At 45.9% G+C, this 13607-nt stretch overlaps 1 protein-coding gene across 7 annotated transcripts in view; it reads left to right on the top strand.

Annotated features, from left to right (window-relative positions):
- The window catches only part of NOX4 (NADPH oxidase 4), a 184471-nt gene that overhangs the window by 51102 nt on the left and 119762 nt on the right, over nt 1–13607 (top strand). For all 7 annotated transcript variants that reach the window (XM_053309412.1, XM_053309411.1, XM_053309410.1 and 4 more), the window contains 3 exons: nt 5989–6211; nt 7862–8029; nt 9810–9872. In XM_053309412.1, the coding sequence (XP_053165387.1) occupies nt 5989–6211; nt 7862–8029; nt 9810–9872 (454 nt within the window). The remainder of the gene's footprint in view (nt 1–5988; nt 6212–7861; nt 8030–9809; nt 9873–13607) is intronic.

Below are 13607 nucleotides of genomic sequence, written 5' to 3'. Positions count from 1 at the left end.
CTTGGCAAGGGATCAGGGCATTGGTAGAATGATTCACAGCCATGTTTTGCTTGCAGTAGATTATATCCTGTGCAGACACTTTTACAGCTGAAATGGTTTGCTTTTAGTGTGTGTTGGGGCTAAATTACACATGTTGAGTGTGTACTTTGGCCCTGTGTTGGTTTCTAGAAAGTTAAAGAGCAGCTGCGGTGTGGATGGCGATGTGTCGGTGTGTGAGGAGGTAGTATTTTACCCACTTCCCCTATGCCGTGGTCCTGATGAAAATGGCACCCTCAATGCTGTTTATAGCCTCAGGAGGGAAGCTGCCACTGGCATCAATGGAAGCTTCCCTTCTGATTGTCAGGGCTGAGTGGTGGACAGGGATTGCTAGGTGATGTAATGCTCAAAGCTAGTACTGGCATTGCCTGCAACCCATCCAGGATCAGGGACTGAACTGGTAGGCAAAGGTCAGGAACACACCATCAGCTGAGCAGAGCAGTTTGTTTGTTTTTTACTGTACTGTTTAGTCAGTCGATGGGGAATAATCTGTTTGAAAGTTCCTTCATAGAACAATAATCAACTTCATGCACATGCAAAGTATTTATTCCCTTTTTAAAAAATCAATGTGTTGCTGGTTTATCTCTCTCTCTCCATAATTATGTGCAGTTATTCTCAACAATCCAATGGAGAGTTAAACATGCCTTTGATTTCAAATGGCTTTTGTATCCAAACTTTGGTTTGGACTCTGCTGTGGGTTGGATCCCAACTGCCTAGTACAGGGGAAGAAGATTTTTAGAGGCACGAAAGCTCCAGTATACGTGTAGAATACTTCATACCATTATTTACAAGCAAGTTACTAGGTACAGAAGCTATTCACATGGGCATGCAAAACTGGGCTGGGCCAGGATCAGGCCTGATTTCAGCAGCGCCGTGGCAGTAAACCTACCTAAGGGGCCACCCTCCAAAACGAGGCTAGGAGAGCGAGCCCTCTTCTAATCCTGTTGCTTTGACAGTCTGCCAGACCTGGCTGATTGCAGCCAGGGCTGGCAGACTCTGGGGCTCCTGGTCGACTTTGGGGAAGGGAGGAGGATTCTCATCAACTGCCCTGAGCCATTTTGGAAGGGTGGTATATAAATTAAATAAATAAATAATAAATAAATAATAATGCAACACACATTCACAAAGTGAATTATGGGAGCTCCAGGGGGTGGGGTGATGCAGGGCATCCCCAGATGTTCTTGGACTTCAACCCTCTGCGCTCCTGGCTGCAGCCGGTAATCATCTGGGCGGATGATCCACCCACCCAAAGGAAAGCACCAGATTGATTGTGTGGAGGTCAGCTTTTTAAGGCTTCCTCTCTGCTAGCCCTCTTGCTCACAGTCAGTATTGTAGTGAACAGTGAGGACTCCATTACATCTGATTTGCTACTTTAAAGTAGGCAAAAAACGAAAACTTTTCCTAGGGTATTCCCAGATAGCAATAATCTGTGGGATGTTCAGAGCTTTTGCACAAGTTCAAAGTGCAATCTTACTCCCTATACATATGCTTCCTTGCTACTTCCTAATGCAATCTTATTCTTTGTACACATGCCAAGCAGGGACCTTGTGCGACTTTTGCAGCTCCACCTGCTGGCCAGTTCTGAGAGGAAGCCATCCTACATAAGAACAGCCCTGCTGGATCAGGCCCAAGGCCCATCTAGTACAGCATCCTGTTTCAAACAGTGGCCCACCAGATGCTGCTGGAAGCCTACAGGCAGTAGTTGAGGACATGCCCTCTCTCCTGCTGTTACTCTCCTGCAACTGGTACTCAAAGGCATCCTGCCTTTGCGGCTGGAGGTGGCCTATAGCCCTCCAACTGGTAGCTGTTGATAGACCTCTCTTTCATGAAGTTATCCAAACCCCTCTTAAAGCCATCAGGGTTGTTGGCTGTCACTACATCTTGTGAAAGAGAATTCCTCAAGTTGATTATGCGTTGTGTGAAAAAATACTTCTGTTTGCTGGTCCTAAATTTCTCAGCAATCAATTTCATGGGATGACCCCTGGTTCTAGTGTTATGGGAGAGGGAGAAGAATTTATCTCTCTCCACTTTCTCCACACCATGCATGATTTTATAGACCTCTATCATGTCTCCCTGCAGTCATCTTTTTTCTAAACTAAAAAGCCCCAGGTGTTGTAGCCTTGCCTCATAAGGAAGGTGCTCCAGACCCCTGATCATCTTGGTTGCCCTCTTCTGCACCTTTCCCAGTTCTACAATGTCCTTTTTGAGATGTGGTGACCAGGATTGTACACAGTACTCCAGGTGTTTCCGCACCATAGATTTGTATAAGGGCATTATAAAATTAGCAGATTTATTTTCAGTCCCCTTTATTTTCAATCATCCTTTTCCACAGCTGCCAGAAAAGTACGAAGGGGTTCTTCTCATGATGCAAGAGGTGGCCAGCAGGTGGCAATAGAAAAATTGCTCAAGGTCTCTGTACAATATATGCAAAGAGAGTAAGATGGGACAAAGAAGTAGCATGGAAGTGTGCAGCAGCTTTTGTACATGGAGTAGGATTGAATTTGGAACTAGCACAAAAGCTTTGCACATCCTACTGTTATTTTTGTCTAGAAATGCCCTAGTCAAGTTCACTTAAGAAACATATGTACAGAGAGTACATATGCAGTTCACGCAACCATAAACTGGGTAGGAGATGAATTCAACCCAGTTTTGAGAGCTGCGAACACTCCTATTTTGTGATTGTGTGCTAAATAACAACAAGATTGGAGGCAGGGAGCTGGATCATCTGTCAAGTCTCAGCTGGGTAGGAAAGTTTTTCTGCCTGTCTCATTCAGAAGCTGAGGAAGGAATCTGGATAGGGTGTGCCCAATGCTAACCATGGTTAGCAGTAACCTGTTTGCATGTTTGGGATGCTAAGCAGTCATTCCCTTCTTTTCTTCAGCACCTGACTTGAATGATTTCCCAAAGAGATAGACATTGACCATTTCCCTAACAGCTGAGAGAGAAACAGCTTGTTTCACTTCCTTTGAGAGATCCTTTCATAGTCCTGAGGCTATAGCTCTAAACCACTGGCTCTTGTAGTTATTCTTAATGGTTGAAACCGAGAGCAAGGATGCACTGGTGAAGCAAGAGAAGGGGCTTAACAGAACTTTCCTACCAACTGCAACAGAGAAGCAGCACTTTTGGACACCCTCCTCTTTCCCTGAAAGCCCTCTGTGCCACCCCAAAATATGTGCTACTTTCAGGTGGCATAGAGGTCTTCCTGGGGAAGGGGAGAGTGTCAAAAATTGCTGCTTCCATGCTGCACAGATGTGGTTAGTCGGGAGGTTCTGTTAGGCTGATCTCCTGCCGCGTTAGCACATCCTTACTCGGTATGTCAGCCAGTATTTTATTTTATTTTATTTTATTTTTTTACATAGGAAGCTGCCATATACTGAGTCAGACCATTGGTCTATCTAGCTCAGTATTGTCTACACAGACTGACAGTGGCTTCTCCAAGGTTGCAGGCAGGAATCTCTCTCATTCCTATCTTGGAGATGCTGCCAGGGAGGGAACTTGGAACCTTCTGCATGCAGATGCTCTTCCCAGAGCAGCTCCATCTTCTGTGGGGAATATCTTACAGTGCTCACGCTTCTAGTCTCCGATTCACATGCAACCAGGGTGGACCCTGCTTAGCTAAGGGGACAAGTCATGCTTGCTACCACAAGACCAACTCTCCTCTTCTAGCAGTATTATTGTTAAGAGGCATCCTAGGGGAAAAAAGACCTACAATTTGGGGGATTTTTCAACACCTGTTGCAGGGTCGGAGCCACCATTGAGTGGACAGGTTCAAAGAACCTGGGCCACCACCAATCGGGGTGTGCCTGGTGCCCCAGCCACACACCCTGCATCTGACGTCAGATACAGTCGCGTCTGACATCAGATGCAGAGGGCGTGGTGGGGAGGCCGCCGGCAAGAGGAACGTGGACCACTGCCTGGCTTCCTCCGCCAGTTACCCATTGCAGTCATCTGCATTGTTTGAAGCTGCTGCCATTTTCCTTTTCTTGCCCTCTATGCCCTTTGCCTCCTTTGCCCATTCCAGTGCATAATTTGATTGGTCACGGAGGCGTATGTGATTTTGCATGAGGATGTCTTACTATAACTGTCACGATGATGTCAGAGATTCTGTAAACAAAAGTTTGCGAATTGCCAGAGCAAACTTAATTAAAAAGCAGTGTGGACAAAGGCAGTGAGGGCAAAGAAGAGACAGAATGATGCTTAAAAGCAGAAGCCAGGGGACCAAAAGGTTTCCAATCAGCACTGAAGCCCCGTGAAGGTTTGGCAAGGCGCATTATTTATTTATTTATTTTATGGCAATAACTCATCTGGCTGCATTTGAAGTGAATGTCTGAAATTAAAGAATATTCATTTCAGCTCTCATTTTCACCTCCCATAAAGAGGCAACACAAGGTTTTACATTTCCCCAGCGCCACGCCAAGATTTTTGCAAGAGATTATTTGCTATTATATGCAATAACATCTATTTAGAAGGTGGGGGAGAACCATAGAGAAATAAAGTGGTTTATACCTCACTCAGCATTTCACTGTTTTAAACTATTCATGTGTGTCTTAGGGCAGAACTTGTTTTCTTTACAGATCCTCCCTCACCCCACCTTTGATTTCTCTAACTGTGTTTTCAAAACCTGTGCTCCTTCATTTTAATATAAATGTAACTTTGAAACCAATAAAGCAGCATGTCTCTCAGAAATATTATTCCTGCAAAGACCAATACAGGCCCCTTTGATTCAGTGGAGAAAGGTTATTCCCCCCTCTGCATCCTCTCTGTCTGAAGCATAATATCAGATGTGCATATTACCATCCCCACAAACCATAAAATTAAAGGGAAGATGGCAGTTTTCTTTGCCTTTGTATTATGACTCTGTTCCGAGGCTGCTTTTGCTGATGGCTGTATTTATTACTGGACTGAGAGGGCTTCAGTTGTGTAGGAAGGGACAGTTGATTTCCTCTCCCCCTCCCCGCTATCTTCCTGCTAAACAGAGCAAAAAGAGAGATGCTATAGATTCCGCTTTCTTACATTTCAGAATAGGCTTGAAGTTACCAAATACAGGTTGAGCAAAATAATGCATTTATTTCTGCTCATAGCCGCTGCTGTAGGGCTAGCAGATCAAGATCTACTGGTAGATTTAGGTGATTTATGACAAATATACCACAAATATAAACAGCTTCTCAACAAAAAGGTTCCCAAAGCATTTTACATAGATACAAACAAATAAATAAATAAAATGACTTCCTGTCCCCAAAGGGCCCACAATCTAAAAAAGAAACATAAGATAGATACCAGCAACAGCCACTGGAGGGATGCTGTGCTGGGGATGGATAGGGCCAGTTGCTCTCCCCCTGCAATAGATCATCAAAGATTTCTGACTTTCACTAGTCTGACAATAGCAAGTTTTTAAAAAGCCCTTCTCTGTGCTAATTGCTTACATATGAGTATTAATTGCTCACTATTGTAATAAGGGCCTTGCTTTGGTACCCACGCTTCCAGCAGTGAGGTGGGTGGCTACCAGGCATACGGCTGTATCAGTCTCTATTAGTAAGTGCCAGTTTAAAACTTTGTTTCTTCCTCCATCTGGCATTTAGTGGTATTTGAGCAATTAATTTTGTTATATTGATGCTGACTCTTACTTAGTGGTTTGTGGGTGTGGGTGTTTGTTTATATGTATTATAGAGTGAACTACCTTGGAGACCTTATGGCTGAGAGGAGGAATGCAAATATTTTAATTAAATAAACATAATTAATTAAATAAGCAAACAGTATAGTGTTGACCCTTCATGAGTGTGAGGGGATGGATTGCATTGGAGATCCAGACGACAGAGAGCTGTTGGAGAGTTTCTGATGATTAAAAATGCACATTTGATCCGTTGTTCCTTTGCTAAAAAAATCTTCTTCCAGTGAAGAAAATGCAAGGATTCATTCTGATGGTTTGTCTACCTTTTTGTTTCATTTCTGTAGAGGAGTTCTGAAATACCAAACTAATTTAAAGGAGCACCCCCCAGGATGTGTGAACCCTAATGCATCACTGCAAGAGGACAGCCAATTGGCAGATGGTTTTGACAAGTCACTTCCTGAAAATGTCCCAGAGCCTCTCTCCGGAGGGTTGGTGAAGCTGGCGCCTGTCATCCCAAACAGCGTTTTTTGTACCGAGAAGCCAAATTTCCAAGCTCCTTTCCCTGAGGTGTGAACAGTTATCTATATTGTATTGTACTTGTGGGGATGAGTGAGTCCTTTGACACCAATTTGCTGATCTGCTGTGAAAGCATGGGGTGTTCACAAACATTCCAGCTGCTCAGAGAACAAAGAATGCTTGCTGTTTGTCCTCTGTGAGGAAAGAAGTTGTCAGTTTTGCTAGCATTACAACTTTACACAACAGTATTTTTATGGTTCGGGATGAGGTCAGGGAGGAGGTCTCAGGAAGGAAATTAGCAGGTATCTCAGAGGCAAAGTGGCTGAAAGAAGGGTTCAGAGTAGTCAGTGTGGGGTGGGGACTGTTCACCCAGTAAATGGCCGCAAACCTGGGCTTGTAACCAAGTGTAAATTTGATAGAGAGTTGTGGCAAGTCCTAACTCTCTAATGAGTGTATTTCTCTGATATAAGATAGGTACTTCCAAATAGGTTTGTCTCATTCGTTCATTGCATTTTTAGGTGTGGTGTATACTTAAAAAATCCCAGATACAGTATATACCTGAAAATGTGATGTGTGAATCAGCTGTGGTAAGTAGGAACCTGAAGGAAAGATTTGTGAAGGAGAATAAGGTTTTAGGGAAAGGGCAGGCAGGGAATTGAGGTCAAAAGAGCTTAGGAAGGTAGAGCTCTGAATAAACCTCCTGTTGCTTAAAATCAGGGAGGGTTGCATACCGTGGGAGTTGACACAGGAGTGTGATGAAATCTGCCTCTGCTGATATCCTCCCTGGATTTTGAGGTTCCGCTTTACCGGATATGTAGCTGGGGTGGAACTCAGACTGTCAAAATACATGGTTCCTTCAGCTGTTCATCTCCAGAATTCTGCATGACTTTTAAACAATGAAGTTAAAAAATGGCTTCTTTTCATTTTTAAAAAAATGTTAACTATTTATTTATCGTAAACACATATCTTTTCTCCTTCAAAACATTTTTGGGAATTCTGAAATTGCACAATTGTTTCCTTAAAAACCCCAAACACAACCCTCTTTGAATACTTTTAAAAATGGAAATCCATTTCCACAGAAAAGCAAAGGGTGGGATTTGTTTTGTTTTGCTTTGCTTTGTGGGAGAGGTGGTTTGTTTCTAAATTGTGAGGCTGCTCATAAGCTGTAGGTCCCAAGGAATATCAAAATGGTAGGGCAATAATAAAGCAGAACTGAGGGAATCCACTTGTCCCTAATCAAGAGATAGGATGACTGAAGGAAGCGGGACAAAGTTGGCATTGGCCTGAAAAGTACGTCCCTACAGTAAGAAAGCAATGGAGAGTTGATGGATGGAGCTGAAGAAAAGAGTAGCCTAGAAGAATGAAGAACTATAATGTCAGGGCTGTGCACTGTGGGTAGGAAGGAAGTGGAAATTGGGGGTTTGAGTCAGGGAACCAAGAAGGAATAGGTTAGCTAAAAATAGAACCTAATAGAATTGACCCTGACAGGGCTGCCGTATTTCCCTCCCAAAAGGGAAATCTGCCATTGTGTAGCTTCTGTTATAAGTGTCAAATTGTGATGACCTTAAGCAGGCCATGAAGATCATAGTGTGGGGCTGTGTTGATGGACAGTATTTCACATGTAGATTTGATTTCTGCATAATCAGCCAATTCCTTGATACAGCCTTGTAGTAATACTATTTCTGTTGTCTCCCGCATCAGACTTGGCTTTGGATCTCTGGACCACTGTGCTTATACTGTGCAGAAAGGCTCTACCGCTTTATCCGGAGCAGCAACAAACCTGTAACTATAACGGCGGTGATTAGCCATCCCTGCAATGTGCTTGAGATACAGATGGTGAAGGAAGATTTTAAAGCAAGACCCGGACAGGTGAGTTTATTTATTTAACATATTTTTATACAGCCCAAAACTTATGTCTTAGTTAACAGAGGGTAGTTTCCGCTTCCACTTCCTGTCCCTGATCCTCTTCATACGGAAAGAAGCAGGAAGCAGGGCAATGGACAGGGCTGAGAACAGGAATCCTGGGTAGGCGGCAAACTCCAGGCTCATGTCTAGAGGGAGAGAAGTGACTTATTCACTGGTATTTGTCCCCTTGCTGCCTCCTGATTTCTTGAACTCTTCTTCCCCTCTCTGAGACACTTTGGTGGGGCTCCTTACCTCATGGCCTGGTGGCACTCCAGTGTTTCAGTGTCTGTCTCTCATGAACCTCTGCTGGTCTTCTGGAACGGACTGGCCAGATTCACCTCTCAGATAGCGGGATATCTCCTGATGCAGCAAGTAACCAGCAGCCTTCTCTTTCACTGCTGCTGGCTGCACCGCCAGCCTTCTGAAGATGGGGCAGGGAAGGGTGTGGGCAAGCCTTGCCTACAAGTCCCAGGTGGAATGAGGCCCATGGCTGGAGGGCCCATTGTAAGTCAGCACCCCTGAGTTCCTCCCACTCATTGGCAGTCAGCGGGGTGTCCCTCAATTGCTGTTGTGGGAGACTGGCAACAGGGCTGTAGCTCACTGGTAAAGCATCCACTTTGCATGCAGATGGTCCCAGGTTCAATCCCTGGCATCTTCAGGTAGGGCTGGGAAAGACTCCTGCCTGAAACCTTGGAGAGCAGTGTAGACAATGCTGAGCTAGATGAACCAATGGTCCAGCTCAGGATAAGGCAGTATATTTTTCTTTCTTGTTTTTGCTTTCTGATTTCTGGCCTTGGACCGCAAGCAAGCAAGCAAGCAAGCATGCCTGTGTTCCTAACCCCAAGGGTCCTCCATGCCTGTAGGTCCCCATCATTTGTGTCTGCAAATGCTCTAAATGTGATTCCTCCACTGGTAGTTGGAGGTCGTACAGCCCCATCTACCACCTCAAGATTCCACCACATCATTCTGCTGCATGTTGTAGGCCAGGCCTGAGTCTGGCCATTGGTTCATCTAGCCTTGTATTCTCTACGCTGCATGGCAGTGGCTCTTCAGAGTCCCCGACAGAGGCTGTTCCCAGCCCTGCAGTCCTTCTAGAGGAGAGGAGAGCTGGTCTTGTTGTAGCAAGCATGGCATGTCCCCTTAGCTAAGCAGGCTCTGCCCTGGTTGCATATGAAAGGGAGACTAGAAGTTTGAGCACTGTAAGATATTCTTGTTAGGGAATGCAGCTGCTCTGGGAGGAGCAGAAGGTTCCAGGTTCCCTCCCTGGCTTCTCCAAGATAGGGCTGAGAGAGATTCCTACCTGTAACCTTGGAGAAGCCGCTGCCAGTCTGTGAAGACAATACTGAGCTAGATAGACCAACGGTCTGACTCAGTATATGGCAGCTTCCTATGTTACTATGCCAGGGGCTGAACCTGGGATCTTCTGCATGCAGAGCATATGATCTACTACTAAGCAATAGCCCTTCCAAAAAGTGGCTCACAAGATCATGTAGATCACAAGATCATGTGAACTGCATCACAATGCAGTTCCTCCCAGTGTGGGTGTTCTGCTCTATGTGCAGTGAGAGGTGGGGAATGGGGCATGGGAGAGTATGTGAGAGCCCCAAACCCTCTTGCAGTCTGATTATGCATAGAGTTTCTGGGCAGAGGGGGAAGCAGTTGCATGTGAACTGAAAGTAGCATCCTGAAGAGCCATCTCATTGATTTATTACTTCTTTCCTCCACCCTGGTAAATCCATTTCAGTACGTGATTCTGCACTGTCCCAGTGTGTCCTCTTTGGAAAGCCATCCATTCACCCTAACGCTGGTAAGGAAACCTTTTACAAGGCTGCATTACTCCTTTGTTACTTTCTGTGCAAGTATGACCGATGAACAGTGGCTGGAATGACGCGCAGTCCTACATTGACAATGGCAGCCCCAGTTGTGGAGAGCTGGTCTTGTAGTAGCAAGCATGAAATGTCCCCTTTGCTAAGCAGGGTCTGCCTTGGCTTGCATTTGGATGGGAGCTATGTGTGTGAGCACTGTAAGATACCTTTTTTAGTGGATGAGGCCATAGCTTGTTGAGAGAGCACTTGGTTGTATGCAGAAGGTCCCAGGTTCACTCCCTGGCAACTGCAGGTAGGACTGAGAAAAACTTGTGCCTGAAACCTTAAAGAGCCGCTGCCAGCCAGTGTCGACAATACTGAGCTAGATGAACCAGTTGTCTGACTTGGTATAAGGCAGCTTCCTATGTGTAGTGCAATGGGACTGCTGCAGAACCACTTAAAACCACGTACGGGCAGTCACACGGTGCTGCATGACTGCCTGGAAGCAGTTTCAGGTTGTTCTGCAGCAGCCCTGTCACACAGCACCACCGAGGCTGCCTTTCAAGTTGTGCAGCAGCCCCAGCAGTGCCCTAACATCCAACCTAGGGCTGCCTGTCATGTTGGCCATTGTCTTTTCCAATGAAAGTGCAGTTCGTTCATGTATGTTCCCTGTCATGAAGGCAAATACTCTATAATCCTTAGCATTTGGGTTGGGCTTTTGAATGTTCAAAGGGCTTCACATACAGGATCATGTAGCAGTCCTTGCAATTACCTTGTAAAGTAAGCCAGTATAGGTATCCATGCATGGGACTGGTATCAAGGGTCAGGACTGGTATCAAGCGTCAGCATCGCTGAGAGCCCAGGGGGCCATATTGCTGATCTCTGAGACCGTCTCTGGGCCAAGAGATGTGTGGTGGTGGTGGTGGTGGTAATGATGGTGAAGTGACTCTCTCAGGACCTGCTCAAGTATTATTATTATTTTACATTTTATATCCTGCCCTTCCTTTCTCCTCACAACAACCCTGTGAAATAGGTTAGGCTGAGAGAGATGTGACTGGCCCAGAGTCACCCAGCAAGTATCATGGCTGAATAGGGATTTGAACAGGAGAGGAGAGCTGGTCTTGTGGTAGCAAGCATGACTTGTCCCCATAGCTAAGCAGGGTCAGCCCTGGTTGCATCTGAATGGGAGACGATGTGTGAGCACTGCAAGATATTCCCCTCAGGGGATGGAGCCGCTCTGGGAAGAGCAGAAGGTTCCAAGTTCCCTCCCTGGCTTCTCCAAGATAGGGTAGAGAGAGATTCCTCCTGCAACCTTGGAGAAGCTGCTGCCAGTCTGTGAAGACAATAGTGAGCGAGATGGACCAATGGTCTGACACAGTATATGGCAGCTTCCTATGTTCCTATGTGAACTCAGGTATCCCTGGTCATAGTCCAGCACTCTAACCACTATACCACGCTGGCTTTGTTGGAGGGAGCCTGTGGAGGGCAGTTTATTGAGGCTCCCCAACCCCTGGAGACAGTCTTGCCCACATATTATTGTGGATGGGAGAATGGGAGATAGCACAGCACTGAGAAACAGTGGCTTGCCTAAAGTGGTACTAATGAGGTGGTACAGTCCCATCAGAGTTGCGATTCAAACCCGGTCAGATCTTTGCTGAGCCAAACACTCAGTGGGTGACTTTAACTGTCACTCACTGAGTGGGTGACACTGTCCTAACTGTCATGGGAGCTCAGAGGACAACAGCTATTAGAGTAAAGACTTCTTTACTCTGCTGCAGGAATAAACACTTTCCATGAGAAGAGGGGTCAGGAAAAAGAAAGGACTCTGTCTCTTCCAGCAAACTCTAGTGCCACCTACTGGCTAGGATGTATTACAACAACATTTCTACACACTAGCTGTCCCACAACATTCTGTATCCCCCCCGCCACCAGTATTGTTTGTTTCCAGGTGTTGTATATTTGTCTTTTAATTACTGATGCTATGGAGCTGTGTGTAATGTTATTGTAACACAATGTAAGCATGTGTAGGAGGTAAAGGGCTGATGGAGTTTGGGGGACAGGGAGAGGCTGCAGTAGTGGGACTGGGTTTCATTTGTTTGTTTCTCTATCTATCATATTTTTATACTGCCTGATATGTGCGTCTCTAGGCGGTGTTTTATCTACTGTAGAGGCAGAGGAAGTTCGGTATTCTAAAATGCAGTTTTTTATTTTTATTTTTATTTATTGTTTAATTTCTATACCGCCTTTCATTAAAAACAACCCCAAGGCGGTTTACAAAAGTTAAAAACATACAATAAAAATGACAAATAAAATATTAAGCTAAAAATATAAAACACAACTAATTTAAAAACTATAAAATACAAGCATAAAAACACATAGACACAAGAATAAAAACACATAGAAGCAGCATAGATATGGTCATGTAAAAGCCTGGGTAAAAAGCCAAGATTTAAGAAGCTTTCTAAAAAGTTGCCACGGCTCATCCTAATGAGCTGGCGGGGCGGGGCGGGGCGGGGGGAGCACCAACAAGAGTACAGGTGGCTTCTGCTTCCTGGCAGCTCAGGTGGCTCTCTTCCCTCTTCCCACCCCACCCGAGAGCTACACTGCCTGCAGGCTGCCCATTCATCAAGAAGAGCTCTGTAGTTATTGCACAGCTCTACCTGATGAATGGCCAGCCTGCTGGCAGCATGGCTCTCAGGCAGGGTGGGAGAGAGAGTAGCCACTCAAGCCGCTGCCAGGAAGCAGAGGCAGCTGCGCCTCCTTTGGCACCCCCCCCCCCCCCATTAGGACAAGCCGTTACTGCTAAAAGGAAAAGGCATTTTTGGTTCAGGAGAAGAGTGGGGAAAATTCTCAACTAGGAGGCAGGTCAGAAACCAAACAAATAATGAGGCTATTCACATGATGGGAGGAAATCGGGCTAGCAGAGGCTAGCCCGATTTCGTCCCATCATGAGAACCACTGGGCTTGGCTGCGAGCTCAGTGGTTCTTAAGCAGGTCACCCGCTTAAATAGTCTGGCAGTTAAACTGGGTTTGCAGAGTGAGTGCTCCACAAACCCTGTTTTTCTGCTCATGAGTTGCTGTGGCACGGCTCCGCGCCACTCCTACTCATGAGGAGACCCATGACCAGGAAGCTGAAAAGCAGCCTCCCATCTCGGGGGTCTCTCCAGTATGCCTTGCGTGCTCGCGCAGGGCATGTTGGAGCTTCCGGGGGCAACGCAGCCCTCGATCCTCCCAGCCCCTACTGGCTCCGTGTTGGAGCTGGCAGTTGTGTGCGCGGCCACTGCGGCCACCCGGAGCAGACTGCTGTTCGTGAGCTAAGCCCGCTCTCCCCGCTAACCCCCTAGAGGCTCTTCTCACGGATCGTGAGAAGAACTTCAATATCTTACTTAGAGAGTGCCTTCTTTGGTACGATCCCCATCACACGTTAAGTTCATCTGAGGAGATCCGTCTTCCGTTACCACCAGCCCGTCTAGTGGCGACTCAGAGGTGGGCCTTCTCTGTAGCCGCTCCTGGGCTGTGGAATGCACTCCCAGCAGAAATCCATAGTCGTGAGTTCATTGTTGGCCTTCAGGAGAGCCCTTAAGACCTATCTGTTTGGCCTGGCCTTCCAGGGTTTTCAAACTGTTTTTAAACTCTAAAGGTTTGGTCAGATTTTCCAGGGTTTTAAAAACTGTTTTAATTCTTTTACTAATGGTTTTATGTTGGTTTTTACAGTTTTCGATTTTAACCGTTAATTG

Source organism: Hemicordylus capensis, chromosome 3 (assembly GCF_027244095.1).
Source record: "Hemicordylus capensis ecotype Gifberg chromosome 3, rHemCap1.1.pri, whole genome shotgun sequence".
NCBI classification, from domain to species: domain Eukaryota; kingdom Metazoa; phylum Chordata; class Lepidosauria; order Squamata; family Cordylidae; genus Hemicordylus; species Hemicordylus capensis.
The sequence above is the reverse complement of the archived record's forward strand: the minus strand, read 5'-3'. Positions and strand labels throughout refer to the sequence as shown.